This window comes from Sapajus apella, unplaced genomic scaffold (assembly GCF_009761245.1).
Source record: "Sapajus apella isolate SASKATOON/1434 unplaced genomic scaffold, GSC_monkey_1.0 scaffold10, whole genome shotgun sequence".
In the NCBI taxonomy this organism is placed as follows: domain Eukaryota; kingdom Metazoa; phylum Chordata; class Mammalia; order Primates; family Cebidae; genus Sapajus; species Sapajus apella.
The window spans coordinates 6320530-6348161 of NW_022436950.1; the positions used below are offsets into that span (position 1 = coordinate 6320530).

Consider the following 27632-nt stretch of genomic DNA (forward strand, 5'->3'; position numbering starts at 1 on the left):
AAAAAAAAAAAAAAAAAAAAAAAAGAATGATTCTAATAGATTGCTAATGTTTAAATTGCACTTCCAATGTGCCTAGCTCTGCTCTAGCACAATTCAGCCACACAATTCAAGTCTAGACAGCCAAGGATCTATTTACTCCGGGTAACAATTACTTCATGGAATTCTAAAGCAGCAAAGATCATGAATGAGAATTTTTTAACCTCAGGTTCATTCATAAACCTCAGGGAATTTTTAAACCCCTGAAATTAAATGCAAAATTACTTAATGTGTGAAATATATGTGCACGTGTGTACACACGTGTAGAATGCTGGGACAAAGATTCATAGTTTTGCCACATTCTCAAAGGAATCTGAGGCCCAATTTAAAAAAAAAATATTTAAACCACTATTAGAAGTAGCTCTTTGGAGACCACTGTGATTATGTTTAACCAGAATTTTAGTGAAGTAAAAATTCTTATTCTGTCAAATAGATAGGACCAAGGAGATTCACCTCACTGGGGCAACAGCAGTTATTCTAGCGTCCAATCTAGGATCATCAAAATTAAGCACAAGCTTGTATTTCAGTAAAGCTGTTTTATAAAAGAAATGTATGTCATGAAAAGCCACAGAGGGCAACACAAAGCTGACACTTCAAAAGGAGCTATTTTTACTCACCTTTGTATAGAGCGTAGGAGATGGCATTGCTCACAATTTCATCCCCAGCTTCTTCCATTTTAATAACTGTTAATAGGTGAGAACTTTCAAGAATTTCTTTGAGCTGGCAAAAGTTAAAGAACAAAGTTGTCAGCCAACAGATTTTACACACGAGGAGCACAAACTTCTTTCTTTTTGTGAGGGACCTTTTTTAAAAAGACCACCTATCATGGAGTTCCAGATCATAGCTTCTAATTTCTGAATTGTAATAATGAGTCCTTGACTACAGTGAGAATTATACCAGTTATACCGGTTATACAAGTTATACCAGTTATACAAGGGCACACGTATCAAAAAGCCCCTATCAAAAAGCTGAGCGCCTCATTTGACTAGAAATATGTGTGTGTGTGTGTGTGTGTGTGTGTGTGTGTGTGTGTGTGTGTGTGACAAAGCCTGACACATGGCAGATGCTCAGTTATTAAATGACAAAGTAAATAAAGGACAATAGAAGACCATAGACACCATCCAAATGTGGCCATAAAGACTTAAACAATAGGAAATAAGCACTCAAATGCAAACAAGACGACTTAGAAAGAAGACTTGGAAACTGCAGAAAGAGATTAAGAATATTCTATATTGTCCTTTCTGTAACGTTTAATTTTAAGACATTTTAAAAAGAAAAAGAAATCCCCAATTCCAAGGTTATGAGCACTGGCGAGCCCAGCAGGAGCTTGGTGAGGAAGGGCCCCTTCTAGCCCAGGAAGCAAGTCTGGTTTCCATTAGATTGAGTTCAAGGTGATGGCAGGTTTCCCTGACAACATTTGGAAATGAGGATCTGGAATGGCAGAGGCTCCGCCAGGTGGGAGACAAAGTCTCAGGGTCCGGCTGTTTGAAGGTGGAAACAAGAGCCCTTGGATTTGGAAATTAGAAGGTGAGCTTTTGAGGGAGGCTGCAGTTGCCTGGGAAAGGTGGTGATGGAGGTCTTAGTTCAAAGCACCCAGGTAGGTGATGGGGAAATGAGTGGAAACTGCAGGAAAAGACAAACCATGGGGATTTTGAAGCAGAGGGTGGGTGAGGATGAAAGCATGAAGAAAAGGCCCTCTTCATGTGTGCAGCCTTTGTTCAGGCTGAAGAATAGGGGTCCAGCTAGGACTGACACACGGGGAGGAGAGGCGAAGTTCCCAAAATTCTAGAGCACAAGTGGAGGTGGGCAGTACCAAGGGGCTATTTTTATTTTTTCTTGAAAAAAAAAAAAAGGAAGAAGAAGAAAATGAATACGGCTACCAAGTAAACTGATGGGCCCCAGAGATGGCAACAGGAGCCTCCTAGCTGGGACTCCATCCCACACACTCCTGCCTCCTCCATCCTCTGCCCCACTGCTGCCAGAATATCAGCTCTCCTGAACACAACTCTTATCACATTTTCTCCCGGCTTCAAACCTCTTAACAATATCCCATTACACTTGAACAAGACCAGACAGGGTTCAGGGAGCCTCCTGCGCTGGGACCTCACAAGTTCTTGAGCTCCCACACACCATATCCAACGTCACTGCTGTCTTTCACTCCTCAGGCATGCCTCCCACCCCAGGATCTTTGCACATGCTGTTCCCACCATCACAACCCCAGCCCCCACCTCATTAACTCTCTCCATCTTTCAGATCTTGGCTCCCATATCACTTCCTCCAGGAAGCCTTCCAGAAAGCCCCACACCAGACCAGGCTCCCTCGGCACCCGCCCTTCTATATCCATGTCACCTTTGTTTCAAACACCCATTTCGCTTCCAATGACACAATGAACTGTACTGTCATCACTAAGCATAAACCTTTTTTTCAACTTCTGTTTCCTCTGTGAGGACACAGGCTGTTTCTGTTGTGTACATAATTCTTTCTGAAATGCCTATTTCAGAACCTGGCATGCAGTATGTGCTCAACAAATATCTTCTGAATAAATTAATAAATGAAAGTTAAAGATGAATAAATGAATGAATGATATCTACATTGGTTGTTAGATTGGGAGACTATGGAGGGTCAAGTTCTCAATAAGTTGAGGAATAGGCATGGGGGAATAACCATGATGGCTTTTAGGAGAGGAAGCCGTGAGCCCAGTGGGAGAGGTATGAGGTATCGCTCAGAGTGGTCAAGAAACTGTGAGTCCAGGTTTTGGGGCTGGCTATCCACAGAGTCAGTGAGGTCACCCAGGACTGCCCTGGAAGGTTGCCTAATTAATATTTGACTGAATGTATATATTCATTAATTAATAATCCCACTCTTGAGCTTGGTCTTTTGGGAAATCCGTACCAAGTGCAAAACCCTGTATCAGTGCTTAATTAAAATTCCAGACTGATTTTTACTATTGATGCATGTATTCTGATTGATGTGATTGTAATTATGATATATCATTAGCATATTCAGTATGAATATGAATTCGCTATGAATTGCAGAAAGGATAATAAAATCAAAGAAGGTAGAATGTGCCTTTTACCCTATATCAGATGGGTTGCCTGTAACAGTTTTCATGAAGCAGAAATCAAAATCCCTTACAAAGGGTATGGGAACCCTTCAGGTGGCCTTTATTCTTTGAACATGGCCTGGTCAAGACCCAGCAAGCCAACTTGTACAAAGAGTAAGGGGAAAGTCACTGAAGTGGACCTGGGGCCATCTTTGGTGGATGAATTAAGAGTCATCGGCAAGGCACAGTGGCTCACGCCTGTAATCCCAGCACTTTGGGAGGCAGAAGCAGGCGGATCACGAGGTCAGGAGTTCGACACTACCCTGACCAACATGGCGAAACCCCTTCTCTACTAAAAATACCAAAAAAAAAAAAAAAAAAAATTAGCCAGGTGTGACGGCATGCACCAGGCTGAGGCAGGAGAATCACTTGAACACAGGAGGCAGAGGTTGCAGTGAGCCAACATCACACCACTGCACTCCAGCTTGGGCAACAGAGCAAGACTCTGTCTAAAAAACAAAACAAAAAAAAAGAGTTGTCTGTTCCTTCCTCTGTGGGGATCCCTGAACTAGCCATTGAATTTTTTTCATCCATCACAGGAAATTACACTGAGAGTGGTAATCAATATGTAGTGTCTTACTTTGATATGTATACTTTGGGACTGGCCCATTTATATGGTTTTTTTGATTGTTCGTTTTTGCTTTTGTTTTTCTTGAGATGTAATCTCACTATGTCACCTAGACTAGAGTGCAATGGCCCCATCACAGCTCACTGCAGCCTCAAACTCCCTGGCTCAAGTGAGTCTCCCATCTCAGCCTACCAAGTAGCTGGTACTACAGTCATGTGTCAGCATGCCTGGCTAATTTTTGTTTGTAGGGACAGAGTCTCACTACATTGCCCAGGTGTGTCTTGAACTCCTGGCCTCAAGTGATCTTCCCACCTTAGCCTCCCAAAGGGTTGGGATTACAGACATGAGTCACTGCACCCAGACATGTTTATATGTTCAGAATTGACTCATAGTAGTTAGGTATGAATGCTTAGATAATCAACAATGTATAAGCACTTTGGAACCAGAGTGCTTCTTTTCCCAACCAGTGGATTTCCATGGGGAGGAGCCTCACCAGAATTAGCCACCTGGTCAATGTCCACTCTTTCACTTACCCCTCCTCAGGGTTGAGGAGTCATATTGGCCTTGCCCAGCCAGCCCTCTCCTTCTTCTCTCACTGGGCTTTGCTCCTTGCAAAGCACTAGTGCCCTGGTCTCCAGCTGCCACGCCCAGCCCAGCAGGGAGGTCAGCAGGTGTCCGGGGCTGCTTGTGTCAGGATGGGCTCATCTGTCTTATTCTGAGACTTAGCATATGCAGACCCAATGTTCTGCACCTCAAGCCACCTCTTTTGACTTTTCCCTCATCATCAGTAAGGCTGATAATGTTTATCTCCTTTTGCCAGATTCTCGTGTCTATCTCTCTCCTGGACTTGAACAAGCTACTACAGCGTCCTAGTAAGAACATTCATATGAAACCATCAGTTTTCCCTTTTTCAGTAAACTCTTAAAAATGCAATATCTCAAGTAGGAATATCATACACTTGGTGAGTCACATAACTTATTGAACTTCAGTTTCCAGCAAGATACCTGTTGAGTCTCAAAGTCATGGAGAAAGCATGGAATACCTGCAGCTGCTGATGGAGTTGGGCGTTTGAGGCATTCTCCCTTCTCACAAATGTGGCTTCTTTTCTCAGCCCTCAGACATGGTCCCGACAACTCACCCATTTGATCCAACTCTCAGTCTCCTCCTCAGGCAGCCGGGACACGGTGCGGGGTAAAAAGCGTACCAGCTTCTCCTTGACAGCAGAAGACGTCAGGGCATCCTCCACCTCCACCAGGCTGGCGATCACATCAGCGATCTGGCCCGAGCCTTCCACCACCACACAAGGAATTTTACTTTTGGTGGAGGTATTGATGGCCTGGGGGAAGAAGACAGAGTCAGGCAGATCAGAGAGACCTTGGTCCACAGAACCCAGCTCCCAACTAAGGTTCTGAGCCAAGCTGGTGAAAACACAGGGACACATCCCTACACTTTTTCCTTTGGGGCTTTTATTTTAAATCAGAAGCAAATCCAATGTTGGCAACTGCTTTATGAATGAGAAATGTAATCTGCTGTATGAAATCTTGTGCCCATAACAAATTCCATAATAAGAACACATATGACTAGCTTAAGTCTTCCATAGATAAGTGCTTTAAAATATCCCTGTATACAAAATCGATCGTTCCAAGTGCTGACATAATAGATTTGAGTGACACATATTAGGACGTTGTATTAGTGACATGTCGCAATTTTTTTAATTTTTGGTGATCTCCCTGGCAATGGCCTTGAGCAGTAGGCTATAAATAATTCCCATATGTTCCAATAATGGAACACTAGGCATAAAAGGGTTTTAATATAGTGACAATCACACACTGAAAAAAATCTCTATTTTGATGTTTCCCTGAAGATTTTTATTTAACCATGGTCTCAATAGTAAATCTCATAGTGGGCACTCAATAAATATCTGCTGAATGAATGAAGAAAAAGATCACTGTTACATAAAAAAAAAAAAAAGAGAAGTACTAGACGATGATTCCAGATAACTTTGTCAGCACTTACTTTTAGCTCTAGGAATTTACTCTGATGAATACAGGGGAGAAGATCAAGGGTCAAGAGTATTTTTAATCTATTCCCTGTCTTAGAGGTAAAATAGAAGGGGTAAAAGAATGAATATGCAAATCATTGTGGATATTCATAAAAAAGATGAGTTAAAAATGACTTTCTTGTAATGTTCTATTCCTTGAAAAATGAGCTCTTGAAAATAGTTTACACTACATACTAAAATACAGTCACACTGACTCATTTTTTAAGAAGTCAAACAGAAGCCTGGCTGCAGGCTTGATGAACTCGGTAGTGAATCTACACAGCTTGGCTGGGAAGTCAAATTCTTGCTCAGTCACTCAGTGTTGCAGGTGCAGAGACATTCGAGAAGTTTCCATGGTCTCAGAATCACTTAGGGTTTGGGATTCTATTATGCGATATACCTGCATCCCCAGGCGGCATATAAATGGGCCTTAGGTGGCCTGGAAACACCTAATTTGGGGGTAATTTGTGTGTGTGTGATCACATCTCAGTGCAGATGGGGTGATCATAGCTTTCTAATATATATGCTGGTTACAATCTTTAAGTCTCCCAAGTTAACGTCAACTCGTCTCTTCGGCAGGTTGACTGTCAAGGCCAACACTAAGTACACAGATTATTCATATCACTGCAAATTCTCCTCTCAAATCTTCTTGACTGAGGAACAACTGGAGTTTGTTAGGGGAACAGTATGTGGAGGGAAAACACTACCTACTTGCTGCAGCAAAATAAATTAGTCAGGTTAGATCAGATGAGCCCAAATCCCTGAAAATACAAATTTGTTGGATAGGCTTATTAGCCAACCTTCTAGAAAACTAAATCAGGACTCACTTTCAAAGTTTCTCTTCCACCTCCTTGGGCAAAACACACAATGGGGATCTTGCCACCATAGTTGGAATCTGTAAAACATAAAAAGTAAAGCAAATTTTGAGCTCATTGGAAATACTCACCTACCTCTGTGAAAAGGTAGATCATGAGCTTCTGCCTTGTGAGCCTAGGGTGTGGGGAGAAAGCATCACATCTCCTGGACTTGAACTTTATCTACTCATTAAAGATGGAAGGGTCTTTTTGCCCCACACTAGTAATAGCATAACATGGGTCACATTGCAATCTGTCATTGATATTTAAAATACATATTTAAATATTTAAAGTCTGTGCATGATTTATCTTTGCACCAATAAATTAAACTAGGTTTAAATTTATTCTTATGATTCTCTCACTCATTTGCATAATCCTATGTTTTCTTGAGTGAGAATTTGTGTAACTAGTGGTCTCCCAACAGAGTTTACTGCATATACAGTGTCTTTTTTCATGTATGTCTGATTGTGAAAAGAAAAGAATTGAGAACATCTCCAACAAGTTCCTGTCATTATGTATATCACCAAATCACAAGGTAATCTTGTTCCACAGCAGGACACATCTTAATACCCTGTCCACAGGAAGAGAGAAAGTGCATGTCACTTAGCCATGGCAAATAATGGCTTTCACTCAACTGTTGCATTCTTCTCTTGAAACCAGTTTCTGTTACTCAGAAGTAGCCAAGGTTCAAAAAAAGGAAGCTATTGTTAAACTAGTAGATTGGTTTTATCTTTACTATTCTAGCTAATTGCATTGTTTCATAAACTTATATTTGTCATCGCAGATCGAATTTGTTCTTAAATGGTATCTAGCAGAAGACAGCCAGCATTCTATAATGACAAACCATAGTGGAAGAAGGCTGCATTTTTCCTTGCCTTTAGCATGTTGAAGAGTACATATCATAGTGACCCTGGCAGAAGCACTCCTGGTCTGTTGAAAAAAGAAGAGAAATAACAGTTCTTTGGCAATAAAAATACCTGATCAGGTGTGTTTACCATGTGTCACTCAATAGTAGCGATTGTTGTTGGTGCTGTGGCTGCTGTTGTTACTGTACATGTCTAGTGTCCTACTTCCTAACTACTGACCTTGAATAGTGCGCTCAGAGATGTACTTCTCTAGCTGATTCCGCAGCTTTGCTTCCACGGTAGGATGCCCATGACAGCCATTGTCCACGAGCAGCAGATGGGTGTGGTTGTTGTCCAGGATATACAGAGGGTCTCTCGTGAAGTCATCCATAGGGTATTGGGCTGAAAAATAGCCCTGCAAAGTACAGGGAAACTTTGAGATTGTACCTAACAGTCAAGATACATGATGATATTTTTATATATTCATATGGAAGCTAATGCTTTGGGTTCAATTACATTATGCCTCCTCCCAAATTCCTAAATTCAGAAGGATCTTAGCAATCTTGTAGAACGGACTTCCTTTTAAATATGAGGAAATGGAAGTTCAAAATGGTTGTGCCACTTGCTCATTATCTAGTAAATCGTCAGTGACAGTGTAAGGATCAGATTCTCAGTCCAATTTTTGGTTTATTGCCCTGTACTCTTTTGCATAAACTCAATGAAATTGAAATTCAGCATTCAGGAAATTTTGTGTGTGTGTGTGTGTGTGTGTGTGTGTGTGTGTACATATTTGTGTGTGGTGTCTGGATACAGGTAGAAGCAGACATTGAAATGCACACATACATAGTTGTCTGGTATCTATCATATGCTGGGACCCATGCCAGGATCTAGGGATCAGAAAATGAATGAAATACAGTCTTTGCACTTGAGAAGTGTGTAGTAACAAGACCACAAAAAGAAACAATTAAATGGATACTTTGTCCCCAAAATACCAGATAATAAAAAGCTGCTACAGGAACATAAAGAAGGGAATTCTTGCCGAAAAGGTTCTTCATTCTCAAGCTCCATTCAGATACTTAGGTTTTAAAGTATCAGGGTTGCATTAAAAGGTGTTTCATTCTTAACTCCAAGAATAGAATTTAATAAGTTTGAAAATAATATCACCAACAAAACTCAAAGAGAACAGAAAGAAAAACTAGTATTCAGACAAAATTTAGAGTTTTGCTGGTGATATTATTTTTCAAATTTATTAACTTGAATACTGTAGTGGTTAAAAGATTGTGAACCATGGATCTGCCACTAACTAGAGATGTGTGTTAAGAAAGTTTCTTACTTTCTGTATTCCTCACTTTTCTCATCTACAATGAGAGGGAAATAGCAGTACTTACCTCATAGTTTTGTTATGAAGATCAAATGAATTAATATATGTAAAACACTTAGAATAGAACCTAGCACATAACAAGTGCTATTATATAAATGTTAGGTTTTGTTATTATGATTAATGGATTATTTATTAACTTTTTTTTTACTGATAAAGGTATATGGCTATGCATTTCACTTTGAGTGCAGCTTTGGCCATACTGACATATTGACATATATTATTCTTAATATGTAACGTGTTCATTTGCATTACTTTCTAAGTTATCTGATATTACATTCTTGAAAGATCATTCTAGATCCAACATTTATTGCCCAGATGGTTGAGTGGTTGGTCATTTCTTAATTTCCAAATGATTGGCACTTTCTTTAATCTTTACATATTCATTTCAAGTTTTACTTGTTGCTAGAAAATGGGCCCTATAGACAGCCTCCAGGGAGATTTTGAAGTCTTTCCTCATTCCCATTAAGGGATAAAAATACTTATTTTCAAGGTTTTTTTGTGAGTCTGTGAATTAACATATGCCCTGCATCTACCACGGGGATAATTATACAACACTACGTTGACTCCCATGCCCATTACAAATATTGCTAATCGATAATAGTATTCTTTCCCACTGAGCCTGCCACTGCCCTCAAAAGCCTGCTCTGGGCCACTCTCATCCTGAAGTTGGCATTTGATGTGAAACCATTTTGCCATCTCTTGTTGAGCATCTAATAATAATAATAGAAGCTACCATTCACTCTGCACAATTAGATAAATCAATCCCATAACAATGCAGGTTATTATTATAAAAGCTTGAAGAAGGGAACTGGCTCCAGTCTATGCAGCTAGAAAAGGAATGATTACCCCAACCCAGACTTCTCTGTCTTCAAAACACATCCTTTTCCCCATCTACCATGCTTCCTCCTTGAAGATGCACAAATAAAAAACACCTCCCACTCTCCTCTGCCTTATATGTCTCAAAAATGGTAACCAAGAAGCAAAAATAAAATAATTCTAAAAGAAGAATCACAGCAATTCCAAAAATCCTTAACATTTGCTGCCTAAACTTCTAAGGAGCCCAGATGGGAGAAGGTGTAGCTTAAATGTGGATTTCCGAACATTTGGTCCAAAGCTTCTGGGCAGAGAACACCTGTTGCTTAAGAAGGTCCTCAACTACTAGAAATGTTGTTTTAAAAATTCCACACTTGATACAAGACCCCATATGTCTACCTTGTAATTTTAATATTAAATGCTCATTACTCTCTAAATATGTTCACAGGAAACATTTTGGTGGAGGGGGGTGTCTCACAGCCTTCTTAATGCCAAATTAACCAAGGACAGTAGCTATTGATTTGAATTCCCGTGAGTGTAGCCAAGCAATCAAGATACTGCCACTGGGCTTGAGCCCTCCTGAGATGGATCTAAACCACGGTTATAAAGAGTAAAGACTGTGACATGAGATTGCTGAGTACACATTTTAATGAACAAAACACAGTCATTGTTAATTAGGTACGTCATCCTTGTTTTTAATTCCTTTAAAGTCCCAAAGGCACCCCTTGAAAGGCAGAATTCCCCATGATCTGGCTCCATCACAAAGCCTCAGGGTTCAGGCCACAGGCCCATGCCATGGTCTTTCTTCCATGTGACCTAGCAGATCTCCTCCTGTCCCACCCGTACCTCAGCATCGCAATTCCTGATGAGGGTGTCCCGGTTGGAGACCATGCCCCAAGCTGCTATGCCAATGGCCACAATATTCTCCTCTGAGCTCCTGCTGATGGTATTATCTCTCACCACCTCCCCGATGTACTTCATCAGGCCATAATGGGTGCCTCCTGTGAGAATCCAAGCGCCTGTCAACAAATGGGAAGAGTAAATGGTCAATTGGCACTGGGCAAAGTTTCCATGCTGGGCTCACAGACCTCTAAAAAGAAGGCCCCATTCCTGTAGGCATCAGGACAGAACACTGGCAGCTATGTCATATGGCAAGAAAGGAGGAGGGGACCTCAGACAGTGTTCCTGAGAGATGTTCTCTTAAAAATACAGATTCTTGATCCTTGGCCTTTGTGTCAACAACCTCACTTTGCTTATAAAACACAATTTTGCACACTGGCCTTTTTAAGGTTTAGAACTGACGATCTTCTCAGTGCTAAGGGTTATACAGGGTTTTAATGAGGGGGGCAAAGTAGAATAAATACGATAACTACAAAAATATTATTTTGCATAAAACTAGAATCTAAAGTTGAAAATGACCCTAGTATAATATGCTGCCCATGTAGGAATCTACCCTCAGAGCAGTCACTAGCCTCGTTGGATTAGCTCTTGTAACAGAATCCTCAGGAGTTGAGAGGCAGCCCCCTCCACCAATCATTAGAAAGCCCCTTTTCTAACTCCATTCTCTAATTTTACTATGGTCTTCAGCAATGAGGAACAATGTTACTTTTCTCCACATCAAAGTCCTTCCAATATCCTTAGAAGTTTTATACCTACTTCTTTTAACCAGTTCTCATGGGGCATAAATCCAGCCTCTCAGCACCCAGTCTCCTTCCTCTAAACAGATTTTGAAACCGAGAGCTAACCTGATTAAGCCCAACAAACTTCACCTGCCTTGCTTGCTTTCACTTGCTTCCTTCTAGTTGATTTTAAAACCTATATAGCAAAAAGTCATGTAGCCTAACAATATATAACTAAATTCCACTAGTTTCCTTACAGATAACATCACTGACAAATACATCACTATGATAATGGTTGATTAAAGTTGTTTTTCAGGAACTAGGGAGCTGCTCTGAGCCAGTTCAAAACAGTTGAGACCATTGACTCTACAACTGAGTGTGCACGATTGCCCAAGAGATGATCTTTTGATGTCAGAGGGCCAAAACTCCTCCCTCAGATCGTGCTAACACTGACATTTTCTGAACAGGTGTTCTACGAAGAGCCATGAACCCTGACTACTCCTGCACAAACCACCAATTACCTCATTCCTTCTCCACTGCCAATCACCTTTCCCCAAGCCGTAGAACACCTGCTTCTTTACTCCTTAAATATCCCTAATCCTTATCTTTGAGGAAGCAGATTTGACAGCTGTTCTCCCATCTCCTCACTGGGCAACCCTGTGAATAAATCTTTTCTCTTTTGCAAAACCCATGCTCACAGTGATTGACTTACTGCATGCACATTGAGAGGTTATGGCTTCATATCAATTTCAGCCATTAACGTTTCCTTTCAAAATGAGACAATGGGGAGTGAAGGTAGCACTCCAAGTGGACAATCAGCAACAATGAAACCATTCAGCTTCCTCAATTGCTTCACTTGATCTACATAGAAATATGTGCCCCAGCCCAGGGATTTTTTGGTCCATTTTGTTCTGCTATATTCCTAGCACATAAAACCACTTCTGGCACATCATAGGCATCCAATAAGTAACTGTTTAATGACTGAATAAGGCGTGTTCAGGATTTAGTAGCAAGAAAGCGGGGTTACTCAATTTTATAACAAAGTGACAACCTTCAGTGTCCCCTTTGGTTGCTCAGGAAACTGAGAAAAATGAAAGGGAAAAAGAAAACAAAACATCTCAGTTTCTTCCTGGCATCAAGGAAAAAATCACATTTAGATTAGGACATGTTTCTTTAGCTCTTTCAGTCAATATTAATTATTCATAAAATAAGTTTTTTAAATGTTAAGATTAAATAAACTGAATCTAATCATGGGAAAACCTCAACCAAATCCACATCTACAAAGCAACTGGCCTATAGTCTTCAAAAAAAAAAAAAAAATATATATATATATATATATATATATATATAAAACAAAAGGCAAGGAAAGGCTAAGAACCAGTTCCAGATATAAGAAAACGAACATAAAATTTTTTAAAAAGATAAAAGCTAAATCAATTTGGAATACAAATTGAGAAAAAAGAACGTTTGCTCCAAAGGACCTTGTCGAGATAATTAGCAAATTTTGAGTATAAACTGTTAAACAGCAGTATTGGTCCATGGTAACCGTTCGGGTTTGAAAATTGTATTGGGTTACATGAGAAAACCCCGCACGTTCACATACTTAGGGGTTAAGGATCATGATTCCTGCAACCTGCTTTCAATGGTTCCTCCAAAAAATCATATGTAGATATTTATGGAACAAGATAAGGCAAATGTGGGAAAATGTTAAAAATTGGTGAGTCTAGGTGAAGAATATACAGATGTTCATTGCATTATTCTTGCAACTTTTTTGTAGATTCAAATTTTTTAAAAAATATAAAGTTAAAAAGAAAGAAAATACTGTTTGATGTGACAAAGCCTTGGTTGCTCTGACCTCAATCCGACACTTAGACAGGGTGCTTACCACTTCTCAAGCACTGTCACTACATTCAAAAGCACATCACCAATCTCACAATAACAAGCCAAGCCAATTACAACTGTCCTTTCCAATTCGCCCAGAAATTTTACCCAGAACAGAAATTATGGGTAAAAGTTTACGTGTGTTAATAACAACGTGAAAATCTTACAAGATTTAAAAAAATTTCCCCTAAGGAAGCACCTTAATGCTGATTTAAAGAGTTGCTTTGTGAAGCTCCCCCGCTACCTGCCAGACCTCCCTGTCCATTCATTCGAGGATATTGCTTTCAATAAAATAACGATTAATCAGTTCCAGCAGCATCCGGATTCTCCGGAATTGCAGGCGGGAACTCCCTTCTCTGCTGCCCACACTTGGTGCGGCCGGAATGGAAGAACCAGGTGGCTGCTGGCCTTGGCCTTGGGGCAGCCTCCCACCCGCACCTTTGGACTGCGCGATGTAGATGAGCCTGCTGAAGATCTTGCGCATGCGCGGCTTCAGGGCGAAGTTCTTGGCGCCCCCGGTCACAGAAATGACCAGGTTGGGCGTTTTCAGGTGCCAGTGCTGGGTCAGCAACTCGTAGAGGATTTCCGCGTCCGTGTCGCAGGATAGACGGATATACTGTGGGGGAAGAGGGAGAAGCATCAGAATGGGCCTCTCCTTTGGAGAGTGGCTAATCAGAAACTCAAAAGGATGCAACCATCCTGTCCTATCTACCTGTGACCTGGAAGCCCCCTCCCCGCTTCCAGTTGTCCCGCCTTTCCGGACGGAACCAGCGTTCATCTTACCTATGCTGATTGATGCCTCATGTCTCCTTAAAATGTATACAATGAGAACACATGGGCACAGGGAGGAGAGCGCTACACACTGGGGTCTGTTGGGGGGAAATAGGGGAGGGACAGTGGGAGGTGGGGAGCTTGGGAGAGAGAGCAAGGGGAGAGATGTCAGATGTAGGTGATGGGGAGGAAGGCTGCAAATCACACTGCCACGTGTGTACCTATGCAACAATCTTGCATGTTCTTCACATGTACCCCAAAACCTAAAATGCAATAAAATAAAGAAATGGGGAAAAAAAAAAAAAAAAGCTGTGCTCTGACCACCTTGGGCATGTGTCAGGGCCTCCTGAGACTGCGTCACAGGTGTGAGTCCTCAACTTTGGCAAAATAAACTTTCTAAATTAACAGATCCCTGTCTCAGATATTCAGGATTCACAGAAGGAAAGCAGACTGGAGGGCTCTGGGGGCCCTGAAAAGTCCCCCAGGCCAGGTAGAGAACTTAGGACTTAGAGGGGTACCCTGAGGTGTTTGAAGCAGGATAGTAACAGGGTGGGCTTTGCATTTAGAGAGTCCTCAGCGGCCCTGCTGATGCCACAGGGAGGTGGGCAGCAAGAGAGGGTGCTGGCCCATTCTGGGGCAGGGACCCTGGGAAGAGTCAGCAGTGGATGGGGCTGGGTCACCTCCCAGGGCAGCCATGGGGAGCTGGGGGAGGAGAGGCCTGGCCCTCCTGCAGAAGCAGCCTGTGGACAGTGATCTCATTGAGACTGAGAGCACAGAGGATGTAGGAGAGGCTGTTTCTGATCATTAAACATCTTTGCAAAACCTTGCTGGAGCGCTTGCACAGTGAGTATGGAAGGAATGCATATTCAGGGCGGTATGTAACTCAGGAGTACACAGAGCTAAGCAATCGGGTTCACAAAAGCATTCATGGGGCCTTCTGTAACAGCAGGGCTCAAGGTGGATATCATATGGATGCCTGCCTTGTGTGTGGACACAGGAGGCTAGGTGATAATCCAATCCTTACCCGTCGAGTTTTCCAGTTGAGCATTGCCTAATCACTGCTTTTTGACTTTTACAAGATGTATCTTTTCCTGCAATCATTTTTGACGTTTACTACCCATCTCTCCTGCCTCCATCCTGTTAGACAATTACAGGTAAATCAAGGTAGCCCAAGCCATTTGGGCCTACGAACTAGCTGCCAAAGTAAAAAACCATTGCTTACCTTCCCTTTCTTCCCCAGGGTCTCAAACTGAATATCCCCAAAGGCATCCGTGGGAAATTCCTTGGTATGTTTCTTGTAGTTCCATTTCTCATTTTGGTTGATCTGGGTGCCTTCCATGTGCTGGCTCTGGGGATAGCCACACTTGCACACATTTTCCCTGATAAGCACAATGGTGTGGACAGGAAGGAAGGATTTCATTGAGCCTACATATGGAAACCGGCATTGTTAGCTTAAATAGACACACAAAGAAGTGATGCCTTCAAGTCTTATTTTCAGACTGTTTTCGTAATCTCGGTCAGTTTCATATAAACTAGTTTAATGTGGCTGGGCACAATGGCTCATGCCTATAATCCTAGCACTTTGGGAGGCTGAGGTGGGCAGATCACTTGAGGTCAGGAGTTCAAGACCAGCCTGGCCAACATGGTGAAACCTTGTCTCTATTAAAACACAAAAATTACCCGGGCTTGGTGGCATGCACCTGTAGTCTCTGCTATTCAGGAGTCTGAGGCAGGAGAATCACCTGAACCAAGGAGGTGGAGGTTGCAGTGAGCTGAGATCACACCGCTGCACTCCAACCTGGGTGAAAGCAAGACTCCCTCTCCAAAAAAAATAAAATAAATAACAATAAAGAAAGAGAGAAAAGAAAAGAAGCTAGTTCTGCTGTTTTATCCCCGATGTTTATTATTCCTTCACCAACAAACTAGCTCCATGCTGATAGAACAGAAACGAGCCCTGACCTCATGGAATCTAGCTTCTGTCCATGGGGCTGTTATGAGACTGAGTTTCAGAAATCTGAAAACTTTATTCAACTTCTCGCATAGTTCATAACACACAGGAGCCCTGGGTAGGCCTCAGCGCCTCAGCACCAACCCTGCCAGTTTGCCCATCCAGTCAGGCTCTTCTGAAGTGAAGTGAGACATCCTTCCCATGGGCTGAACTTTCTGGGGAGATGCATTCCCTTGGCAGAGACCCAAAATGTTCCAGACTCTAGAGTGATCATCCTTTCCTTATTAGACATTAGCTACTAGACAGACTTTCAATAATCTGGGGTAGATGAGGACAAACTGTGCGGTAAATGAACACGAATTCTTCCCGTTAAAAGTGCAATGGAACTAAATTCATCCATTAGGCGACACAGAGACATAACAGGAAATTGGAAGAGGATAGAAAGATACACAGTCAGTGGTAAATCCTCTTCCCCTATGCCTTCGCCAGCATACCACAGTCGCCCAACAGATACTATTGAAAATCTACTCTGATTCAGCCCTGGGCTGAGCTTCACAGCAGCTCAAGATGAGCTGAATGTCATTCCTGCCCGTAAGCTGATCTCTCGGGAATAACTTCACATGACACCTGGCAAAGTGCAGAGGAACAAACAAAACACCTCCTTTTATTCTTGCATAGCCCGTCTCCTGTCAGGCTTGCCGCGAGGGCTGGAAATGACGCAGAGCGCTTTGCTGGAGCTGGAATGTGGTACCTGCTCCATTAAGGTGACTTAAGTTATGGTGGTGTCATACATGCAAATCAAGGATTAAGGAAGGCAGTGGCAACAGAAAAGAAGCACAAATGCAGTTTTAAAAAAATCGGCCAGGTGCAGCGGCTCACGCCTGTAATCCCAGCACTTTGAAAGGCCAAGGTGGGTGGATCACAAGGTCAAGAGATCGAGATCATCGTGGCCAACATGGTGAAACCCCTTCTCTACTAAAAAAACAAAAATTAGCCAAGCGTGGTGGTGCACACTTCCAGTCCCAACTACTTGAGAGGCCGAGGCGGAAGAATCACTTGAACCAAAGGGTGGAGGTTGCAGTGTGCCAAGATCATGCCACTGCACTCCAGCCTGGTGTCAGAGTGAGACTCCATCTAAAAAAAAAAAAACTCTCCAAAAACACATTCCATGATTATTTGACCTTCTATCCAGAGCACCCTGAGAGTAGTCATCTCCAAAGACATGAACAGCCACCACCAAGATTCCCATTTGGCCAAAAACAACTCCCCGCGAGTGTGGCTCTGTTCACCTCCTCCCAGCTTCTTTCTGCCTGCCCCATCAACTTGGTTCTCCATCTCTCTCTGCTGTCTCTCTGATCCATCTTTGGACAAGACACAGAGGTGCTAGGAATTCAAGGGGGCCATGGCCAGTAGAGGAGGAGAACAGAGAGTTTTATCCTGAGAAGGCTAGGAGTAGCAAAGTGGGAGACATGTTTGGTCACTGAAACAGGCCCTAAGAGCAAAGCTCTCCTTTTACCAGTAGGTGACTCAGTGTCCTGATTTGCCCAGGACAGTCCAAGTTTACACCTGTTGCCCAAGTCCTGGTAGGATCAGTGCCTCCCTCACTCTTATCCAGGTCCTAGACCCCACAATAAAGTCTGTGGTCGCCCGTTCACCACTAACCTACCAAAAAAGGCATCCCCCTCTGGCAGATGTGGGCCAGTACCAGGATGCAGGGTCAGATAACAAGATAACCATACATGGGAACCGTGGAGCAAGGATTCCCTGCACAGGCTGAGCCAAATAAAGATATACAAACTGAGGAAATCCTGTTAGGGTTTGCTTCCAGCTGGACTCTTTATCTTATATTCTCTGTTCCCCATGTTTCTGGCACATCAGGGCATTTAGCAGATGTCCTTTGAATAAATGAACAAGTGAGTGAATAAATACACTGAATGGTCTTCTTTTAAATAGTTTTCATCCTCAATGATCTTTGTAAAGTAGGCCTGTTTTCCTTCCAGAATACAAGCTGTATTTTCAGGGTCTTCTTCACTGTTCACCCTATTTAACATATGGCAAAATGATAGGGTTAATTCTAAAAGCGCTCCGTGGCAGGAGGTCACATTTTCATTTACAAGATGGTAATAGTGATATATATTTCTATGACTGTTTCTAAAAACACAATAGCAACAGAAAGGAGTTGTTTAATGGGCAAATTTTATGACCACTCCGGAAGCAGATGAACTCCCAGCCGAATTGTGACCAAGTTTCTGCTGCCTGGAAGTAATTGGCTTCAGCTGGAGTTCCTCTGCTAATAGCGATCTTTTTGAAGTACTGGAAGCCCAGGGTAACTACCAAAGACACTCAACAAGGCGATTCTATCATGAAGAACAAATGCTTCTCAGCAGCAAACCTCACGAGCAAACCTTGCTCTCCTAGGGGGTGGGAATGCTGCTGGAGACACATCGGGGCACTTGCCTGCTAGATACGGCGCATTTGACATGGACCCCAGTGAGGTTGTCCCTTCTCTCCAACCTTGTCTACGCAGTAGGATCAAGATGAGTCTGTTCATATAACTGAATTATGGAAATGTCCACGATTGACAGGCCCAAGGATGGGAAGTTAATCCAGGATTGGCATACGTGTCCCTTTCATAAGAATTTGAAATTAGGACCAAAAGAGCTGCTTCCATCTCTCTCTAGGTCTAGGCCTGTGACATGGAAGATCAGACACCACAATACAATTGTAGCTACTCTAGAAAAGAAGAGAGCAGGTGTTCAGGGAGAGGTGGAGGCAGGGGTGAGCAGAGGGGACCTACTGAGTCCCCCTCGTCAGTCACTATTTCTAACCACTCCAGAGGCCTGGCCACCCTCTACTCTTAGGTGGCATTTCTTTTTCCTTAGAGCAAATCCCCTCTTTAGGTTAAGGTAGTTGAGCTCCTTGTAACCAAAAGTCTTAATTACCACATGGTATGTAAATGATCCCTATCCAAAGTATTTCTCAAAGCATTTAATATTTTCTGAAGCTATAAAAATTGAGCTAGAGACTGGATCCAACATCGCCCTCCAGCAGCAGCCTCACCTCTGTTTTGGAACAGTTCCCAGGGCATCACTCAGTGTGGCCAAGAAAAAGTCAACAAGAATTGAGCACATTTTTCTCAGCCCTCTCTTTCCCTAAGTGTTAGGGCACTTCCTGAGCCCAGTCTGCTTCCCAGTGCTCCTCTTCTCTCTCCACAGCTGTCACTGTCCCACTCTCTTTTGGGATCTGCCCACCCACCCAAGCTCATTGCAGAATGGGGGAGAGAATTCCCTGCCCCACCTGTTGTTGCTATAACCAAAAACAGACTGTTGAGCCCTTTTGCCTGCTAAGGGTGGCAGCTGCCTGGCAGCTCTGGAGTATGGGCTGACATCACTCCAAGCATCAATTTGCGTGAATTGGTTTACAAATGGAGAAGAGGGCTTGCCAGGAAGGCATTAGGAGTGCAGATACCTGGAGGAGGAATAGGGATGACAGATAGGAGAGATGAAGAGGACAGGAGAGCATCAGGACCCTAGTTCTACCCCCTTGGACCAAGTCTGAATCCTGTAAAATGACACTGTCCAATGCGGTAGCCACTGACCCACGCGGCTATTTAATTTTATATTTAAATTAAGTGAAATTAAATAAAGTTGAAAACGTTCCTTGGTTGTGCTAGCCACATTTCAAATGGTCAGCAGCCAGATGTGGCTAGTGGCTACCATATTGGATGGCGCAGATTTAGAATACTTCCACCATGGCAGAAGGTTCTGTTGCACAGTGCTGCTGTTGTGAAAGTAGCGTTCTTTCTGTTTCTACCTGGAACCCAGCATGGCCAAGGAAGTAAGAAGTGACTAGAACAAACCCAGACCTAGGAGCTTACTACCCATAGTGTGCCAGAAGGCCACCCCTAAGCTGGCAGCATGTCTCAGAGGACACACAGCAGCAGGGGCGAAGGCATGGCATCACCTTGCAGTGACATCCACAAGAGTTTAGAATGGCGAGGCAAGGGTGGGTTGGGCTTAGCACAAGGGTGGCAACCCTGGGAACTCTCAGGAGGGACATTGGCAGCTTATGTCATCTAGCGTGGCAAATAGCAGCAAAACCAGGGCATCGATGTAATTAATCATCACTTCATTTGATGCCCTTGCCTGATGGGTGACTTAGATTACATGGAGTGTTCCCACTACCTACGGAGAGATAGAAATAATACATATGGGGAATTCAAAGATTATAGAACTTTGCATCCCTTCTGAGATGGGAACTGGAAGACCCTGAGATGTTCCTATGCTCTGCTTGTGTTGCTTAGGACTGTGGCTGCTCACTACATCTTCCTTCATTTTGGCTCAGACTTGAGGTGTAATCAAGCACTGTAAGGTGGACAGCCATGGGCTTCCCTAACCTACATCTACTTCCCCTTCTGCTGGTAAGTGAGCCCTGATTTTCGTTTGAGGAATCATCCTTTTCTGCACTGAGTTCACCCGGACACATCACCCAAGCCTGGCCAATCAGCATATTCCACCATCCAACTCAACTAATCCGCCCTCCAGCCCAGGGATTAGTTCAGAGATGGGCACATGGCCCAAGCCAGACCATTAAGAGCCATGAACATCAGCCCAGGACTTTTGATGGAATTGCTAGGGGCAAGGCCCTCTTTGCTCTAACTGGCAAATGGAAAGCTGATTACGCACAACCAAAAACAGTGACCATTTTGCCTCCCATTGTGAAAAGCCCGTCCATCAGAGAGGGGCAGAAACAACAGGTGGAAAGAGATGGAGTCCTGGTAACGTTGTTCAAGCCCTGGATCTGGCTGCACTTTTCAGCCACAACATCCCGCTATCACACCCCACAGAATCCCTCCTCCATCTTCCACTTATGCCAGTTAGACTGGACATCTGTAACTGAGAACGTGTTGATGAATTTGGTCCGCCCGAAGCAATGTCATTCTTAGAAAGAGAGGCAACTGAGGGTATACAGAAGGCACAACCTTGGAATCAGAAAACCTGGGTTCAGATCTCTCATCCGTCTTCTACTGGCCATGTGACCGTGGGTAAAATACTGAACGTCTCTGGGTCTCACTTGCCTTAACGATAATAACAGCTTCCTTGCAAGGAGGTTGTAGTATTAACAATCAAGTATGTAAGTCCTGTTCGTGAAACATACAGGGGATAAATAGCTGACTTACAGAGCTTATACTTTGTCAGAATGACTCATGATGCAAAAGTTCATACCAGTGACAGAGCAGAGGTCTTTTCTGCTGTTCATTTTCTGATTCACATGAAGAATTATGCTCTAAAGCATTATGGTGGGTATTTTATGTGCTACCTCATTGAATGCCACAACCCATGAGGTATATTTTTGCTAGATTCTTAGGATAAGGGAATTGGCTTCAGAAAAGAGAATAATTGGCTCAAGGCCGTACAGTGAGGAGGCAGCCAAGTCAAGGCTAAAACCAAAGCTGGCTCTAAAGCCTTTTTCTTTATTACGACAGCCTTCCTTTGTTCATTGCCTCTGTTCAACAGAAGTTATTTTCATTTTAAAAGACAGCAGAAACTTCCACTCAGTTAATAGCTAGGCTTTTTCTTGCACTGCCAGTCAGTAAAAAAGAAGGGACAGAGAGAAATAAGAAGAGTGGGGTAGGATTAAGTTTGTTTAATTAGATTCAAACGCATCTTTTACACAAAGGGTGAGCACTCATCAATCCATTCATTCACTCACTTGCTCATCAACATTTACTGAAGTCCTCCTGTGGGCTGAGCTGGTGGGGCTTGCTTTTGTAACCCAGGCTGAATGTTCCACAACACATGAGACTTAGAGTAGATTAACACCCGATTAGAAGGAAAGACCCAAAGTCAACAGCAGGGAAGAAAAGGCTGACAGAGGAGCCAGTAAGACGGAAATATGCCCACATGCATGGTATTGCCTGACAACGTCCTTGTTAACAACTTTCATTACCAAGGTCACTCAGGTGGGTTTCCATTCTCATGGGAATACTGAAGAGAGTGACAGCCTCTCTCAGTGACTTTTCCAACTATTGCCAAAGCTGAAAATAACAAATGAAATCGTAGAGCTCTAAGCAACAACTACAAGCTCCTTGCCAGATCTTTCCTGCTCACACAACATTTCTGAGAATTACAAGACGAAGACATCTTTAATAATGAACCAGTGAGCATTTCTTTGTTTGTTGTAATGGTGGTTGATTTTTTTTTTTTAATGTGGAAAGCAAAAATGGAGGGAAAGTAGTAGCTTACGTGGCCTTGGAATCTTTGGTAAAGAAGACACATTCTCGTTTCTTAAAATTTGCTTGAATAAAATTCGCCAAGTCCTTTGGAGAGAGAGCATTGAATAACACATTACTAATTTATTCTCACTCCTTGCTGATATTAATGAACGCTAAATATGATGTAACTCCACTTCATATGCTTTAAGAACTTACCACAATATTCATAGCATCCAGCCTTTGTTCATGCCTTCAGAGTACACAGTTTTTTTTAAGATGCATACATTAAAATTTTTATAACTAAATGGAAAATTTTTCTAAAAATGATTTGGGCTTATCTTATATATAAACAGCATTATATACATACAAATTATGTTTTTCCACCTCTAAGGCTGCAAGGAAGAACACAGGCATTGGATGATAGTTTTTCATAAATAATATATCAATGCAGATTCCCATTCCTCTTATACTTGCTGTTTAAAAGAAGGCATATTCCAAAAACCCTTCATAATTGTATTTATCCCTCCATGGGCAAGGTGGTTAGGCACATCTGGGACCTAATTCTGACAAACAGCCAAAGCCTTTATAAACCAAAAGCTTCCCTTAAGTTAGCAGAAGCAAACTATTTGGAAACAAATGAAAAGCTCCTTTAAAAATACCTATACTCCTCAAAGAAGGAGCAGGTATTTGCGTCATGTATGAAACATCACAGGATTGGTAGTCAGAATATTTAAGTGCTGTGCATCAATAAGAATAAGGCAGAGAACCCAAAAGAAAAAATGGCCAAAGACAAGAGTAAGCATTCATTGAAAGAGAATAACCCATAAGCATATGAAAGGACGCTCAACCTCATTCAGAATGAGCAAATGCAAAGGAAAACCACAGTGAGATCTCATTTTACACACACCAGGTTAGCAAAAATATCAAAGCAATGAACACTCAGCATGAGTGAAGGGAAGGGCAGCGGGCCTCATGCCCACCGTGGGTGGGTAAGTGAACTGATGCAACCATTCCTGAATATTGTCCACTATCGCCAGTAAAGTTATCTCCCTGTGGAAAAGTCCCTTGCGGAGAAAGGCAGGATTGTCCCATGAATGACCTGCATACTCAGAGTGCCTGGCAAAGTTGCCTGGCAATAAATTTTCAGCCTCAGACGGCTGCCTTGCCCTGGGGAGGTGGGGCTGCTAGGAGCTTCCTTTCCCCAGCAGCCCAATGCCACTTCCCACAGGCCACCAGGTACGGGCAGCTGGAGTTCTCAGGCAACCTCACACACAATTGGCCTCATCAGACAGGCCACTGGCACCGGAGCCACCCCTGCCTTCCTATCCCCACCAGCAAGGCTGTCACCAACCATACACTGCAAAGGGGGAAGTCTCCTCTCCTGGAGTGAAGTTCACGATGAGAAGCCCTCTTCGCTTCTCATCCTCTGCCTCTGCAAGTCCTGAGATATCAGAGAAGGGTGACCATGTGCCTTATCTTCCCAAACCTTTGAACATAAGTTTCCCCATAAGTCCTGTGTCTTAAATCCAGACCCCATGAAAGAGAGATGTTTACCTTCACCCACACCGAGCCTCAACTCAATGAACATTTTCCAGGTAGGCATGGCTTACATATCTAGGAATGTTAAAAATGGTATTGCTTGTAATAGCAAAGACCAGAAGCCCAAATGCCATCTGTCTTAGGCTGAATAAATAAACATAAGCACACAGTAGGGTGCAGCACAGCATGAAATAAATCAACAATGATTACATGTCTCACCGTGGATGAATCTCAAAAACAGTTTTGAGCAAAAAAAAAAAAAGAAAAAGGAAAAAAGGAACTCACAAAAAAATATGTATCGTACAATTCCATATATGTCAAAATCAGAACAAAACTAAACAATGTATTGTTTAGAGAGATACATATACTCAAGTCATAAAATTACAAATAAAATCAGGGAATGGGTCATGCAAAACTCAGGATAGTGGTTACAACCTCTGATAGGAGAGAGGAAAGCCAACTCACCAGGCATATGGGGGTGATATGCTATTTCTCAAGCTGGTGGTGGGCACAAGAACATTCATTTCAATATTCTTTTTAAGCTGGAAATTCACATATATACATCTTTTCTAAGTACATTTCAACAGGAACATGTTGAAAGCAAAAACAATTTCGATGCTCACCTCCACACAGCAGTTTTGAAAATCCGTGATGCCCATTTTTCCTGTGATTTTTTTATCCACTTAACTAATTTCAAATCTACTTAACAGGAATGAAGGAAAGAGCTATGTAAGCTGTGTAACCAATGATCATGGAGGAAGGGTGATGATTTCTTAAAAATTGCTTTGTGGCTTTAAAAAACCCCTCTGAAAGTGCACTTTGCAGAGGTGTCTATGTGCTCAGGGGGCAAAAAGGAACCCCCCAGAACTGAGACACTCTTGCATGGTCTCAGCAGTTCTACCCACAGGGATGCCTGCATCTGGGAGAGGCTGACCTGCAGGGGCTGAGGAGAGGAGACCCATCCAGCAGGAGGTCACAGGAGCACGCACAAGAGTCAGCCTCTGTCCATCTCCCAGGGCTCCGGCACTGAGGCCAGAAGGACCCCTCCAGAAGGGCTCTCCCAGAGATGCTTCATCACTGGGGTTGAAGAGGGGAGCAAGGGGGAAAATGCCGGAAAAGCTACCACCACCCTTGGCCCACTGTTTGCTTCTCCCATGACAACAACTGAGGTGAGACTGGGGAGCAACTGCAAGGAGGTGCTCAGTCCCCCCACCACCTGGGCATGCAAGTGTAGGGGCAGCCCCTGAGGGCTGGCACCTCCTTCACTTTTGCATCAGGGTTGCCTCACTTACCTAGTCCTGGCCCTGGGAGACAGAACCCAGCTGGGGAAGAGTAGGTTTTTGCGTGTTGGTTTGTGTGTGTGTTTTCTTACAGCTCAATGATAGATCACAAAGTCAGCCCCCATGGAACCCACCAGTGAGACCAAAATCCTAAACAACACCCAAAACCGCCCTCCCCAACCACCAATTCCTACTTCTTTCCTTACTTTCCAAAGCTAGCCTCTATCCCGAGTTTTAACACTGTAGCCCAGGAGAACTGGATTTCAGACTGGAAAGTTGTCTTAATTTCTTGACAAATGAGAGTGTTGGACAGGATCTGAGAGTGGGCGGAAAACCTGTGGGAGGAAATTCCGCCTAGTGCCTGCAAAGCCAGGCAGGGAGAGACAGGGAGGTGCTAAGGACATGCCTCCCGTTGGCACCCAACCCCAAGTCCAGCTTACCCAAGAAGCCATGACTGGGCACGTCTGTGTCCTGAAGGCAGCATGGAAGCTGGCTTGGAACCGGGAGAGACAGTGCCAAGGAGTGAGGCGAGGAGGCCATTGCAAGAACAAATGCAGATGGACCCAAACTGAGACCCTGGCCGTAGAGCTGGAGAAGGGACTGAGATTCGAAACTCAGACTGGAAGCAAGAGCACTGAGCATTAAGCAGTGAAATTGTAAAGACATGGCATCTAAAATTTCCTAAAAGTCCATTTGCAAATGCATGATTTAATGCCTTATGAATGTTACAATGATAACCTTTCAAACAGGTGGTGCACGTGACTTACACTTTCACTGTAAGACAAGTCTATGCTCCGAGACGCGCTGGAGTACAGGGTCCGGGTGCTGTCCAGAGTACCGTTCCTTCTGCTCCTCATGCTGAGCCTGGTTCTCCCAAAGGACATCTCTTCTGCAACGATGGGTGGAGGAGGGTAAGTTTGGGTTACAAACAGTAAAAGGCTTCCTTCAAAGCTTCACCCCAACACCCCTTTCTCTGCACCCTCTCCCCTTTGCCACGTGCAATGTGCCACGTGCAATGTCCCATGCTCCATTCAGCCCACAAGGGTCATCATGCCCCTGCCCCTAATTCCTCTTCACCCTACAAGACCCAGGTGGCATTTCCACCCCTCACTCAGCACATCCTCTCTGGCCCCTCACTTCTGAGTCAGGTTCCCCTTCTGGGTACTCCCTCTGTGCAGTGGCTGAGGGCATGGCCCCACCCGACCCAGAGCTCTGAAAGGACAGTCTGTACCACATGCATCACAACGCACTGCACCTGAGGGGCTTTCGAGAGCTACTTGCTAAGTAATGAATTGGGGATGAAGGAAATTTACAGAGCAGACTGTGGATAGCAGCCTGTATTGGCCAGAGGACTTGGCTCTTGGGCAGAAAAGAAGACTCCTGGCCCTGAAGGGTGGTAGGCAGGGCTTGAGGGTCAGCATGTCCCAGGTCATCCTGAGACTCTAACGCCCAAAACTTCTCTCTTGGGCTCTGGAGCAGGCTGCTGGCCTGGGCATTGCAGAACCTTATGTCATGCAGATACTTCCTCGGGGACCCCACTCTGTTTTTCTCACTCTAAGATGCCCCCATCCCATACTTCGGGAGGCCCCTCTCCCCTTGTCTCCCAAACTCTAACTCAGACCCACATCTCAAGCTACAGACAAAACCCGTCAATGCCTACTCAACCTCCAAGTTTGTCCTGCAGACACAGCAAATGAAAGCACCACCCTTCCTGGACACCTGTGTCTCCCTGAATCCCCTCCTCCTGGCTCCAAGCTCCTCCCTGTGTCCCATCACATCCCAGCGGCAGTCCTTCCTCCTCACCCCTCGCAAGGCTCTCACATTGCCTGCACTTGCCAAGGGGCCCTGCTGGCCTCCACCTCCGCAGCCTGACTGTACCCACTTCCCTCTCTCTCTGGGCCTGCCTTTCCCATCTGGGGTCCCTCCCTCTGTCCGGAGCCCTCTGCCCCATACCCTTCCAGCTGTCATGTCCTGCTCATCCTCCAGGTTCAGCTCACTCATCACTTCTTCAGGGAGATGCCCCACAATGCCCAGGCTGGGCAAGAGCTCACCTACCTCTGTAGCCCCTTCAACCCGCACCAAGCTGTGGGCATCATGATTTGTTTAATAACCTGTTGACCCCTGTTAACTTGCTGAGGCCAAGGACTGTATCTTGTTCACCACTAGACTTCCAGACCTGGCACAATGCATAAAGGAGATCTGCATAAATATTTATTGGATGAATAATTTGATTGAATCAATAGTCCCTCACAAATCCTCCTTCAGCTTGCAAACTACTTCCACGTCACCTTCTATAACTCCCAAATGCAGAAATGTCTAAGACACAGAGCAGACCCACCACTCAGCCATAGTCTGCTCTCAGCCCTGCAGCCCAGCGGCCATGGCCCCTCCGTCCAGATCGCCCATCCCAGGCCAACCACAGGCCTTCCACACCACAGAGACTGGCACTGGTTTGAAACACACTCGGAATGGCTGGTCTAGACTGTTTAAAACAACAAGCGCTTCTTTTACTTCTCTCCCCAGGCATTTCCAAGAGAAGCTGAGAGTATTAATTGGTACTTTACATACATTATTGCAAAACCACAAATCAATCCTGCAAGGTATTCACTATGATTCCCATACAGCAAATTGCTTCTAAGTAGGGCACGAATGCTTAGGAAGTGACTTCATTTGTCTTGAAATGAAAACTGTTTATTTCGCTGCAACAGAAAAGGGGTATTTTTGCCTTCAAATCACATT

At 43.7% G+C, this 27632-nt stretch overlaps 1 protein-coding gene across 1 annotated transcript in view; it reads right to left on the bottom strand.

Moving 5' to 3' along the window:
• TRPM8 (transient receptor potential cation channel subfamily M member 8) overlaps nt 1-25804 on the bottom strand; it is an 89884-nt gene extending 64080 nt beyond the window's left edge. The window contains exons 1-9 of the mRNA XM_032277847.1: nt 25661-25804; nt 22106-22179; nt 15135-15291; nt 13580-13757; nt 10488-10660; nt 7688-7862; nt 6576-6643; nt 4846-5043; nt 654-756 (exon numbers count right to left, since the gene is read on the bottom strand). Of these exons, the coding sequence (XP_032133738.1) occupies nt 654-756; nt 4846-5043; nt 6576-6643; nt 7688-7862; nt 10488-10660; nt 13580-13757; nt 15135-15291; nt 22106-22179; nt 25661-25777 (1243 nt within the window). The 5' untranslated portion in view covers nt 25778-25804. The remainder of the gene's footprint in view (nt 1-653; nt 757-4845; nt 5044-6575; nt 6644-7687; nt 7863-10487; nt 10661-13579; nt 13758-15134; nt 15292-22105; nt 22180-25660) is intronic.
• Between the last annotated feature and the right edge of the window lie 1828 nt (nt 25805-27632).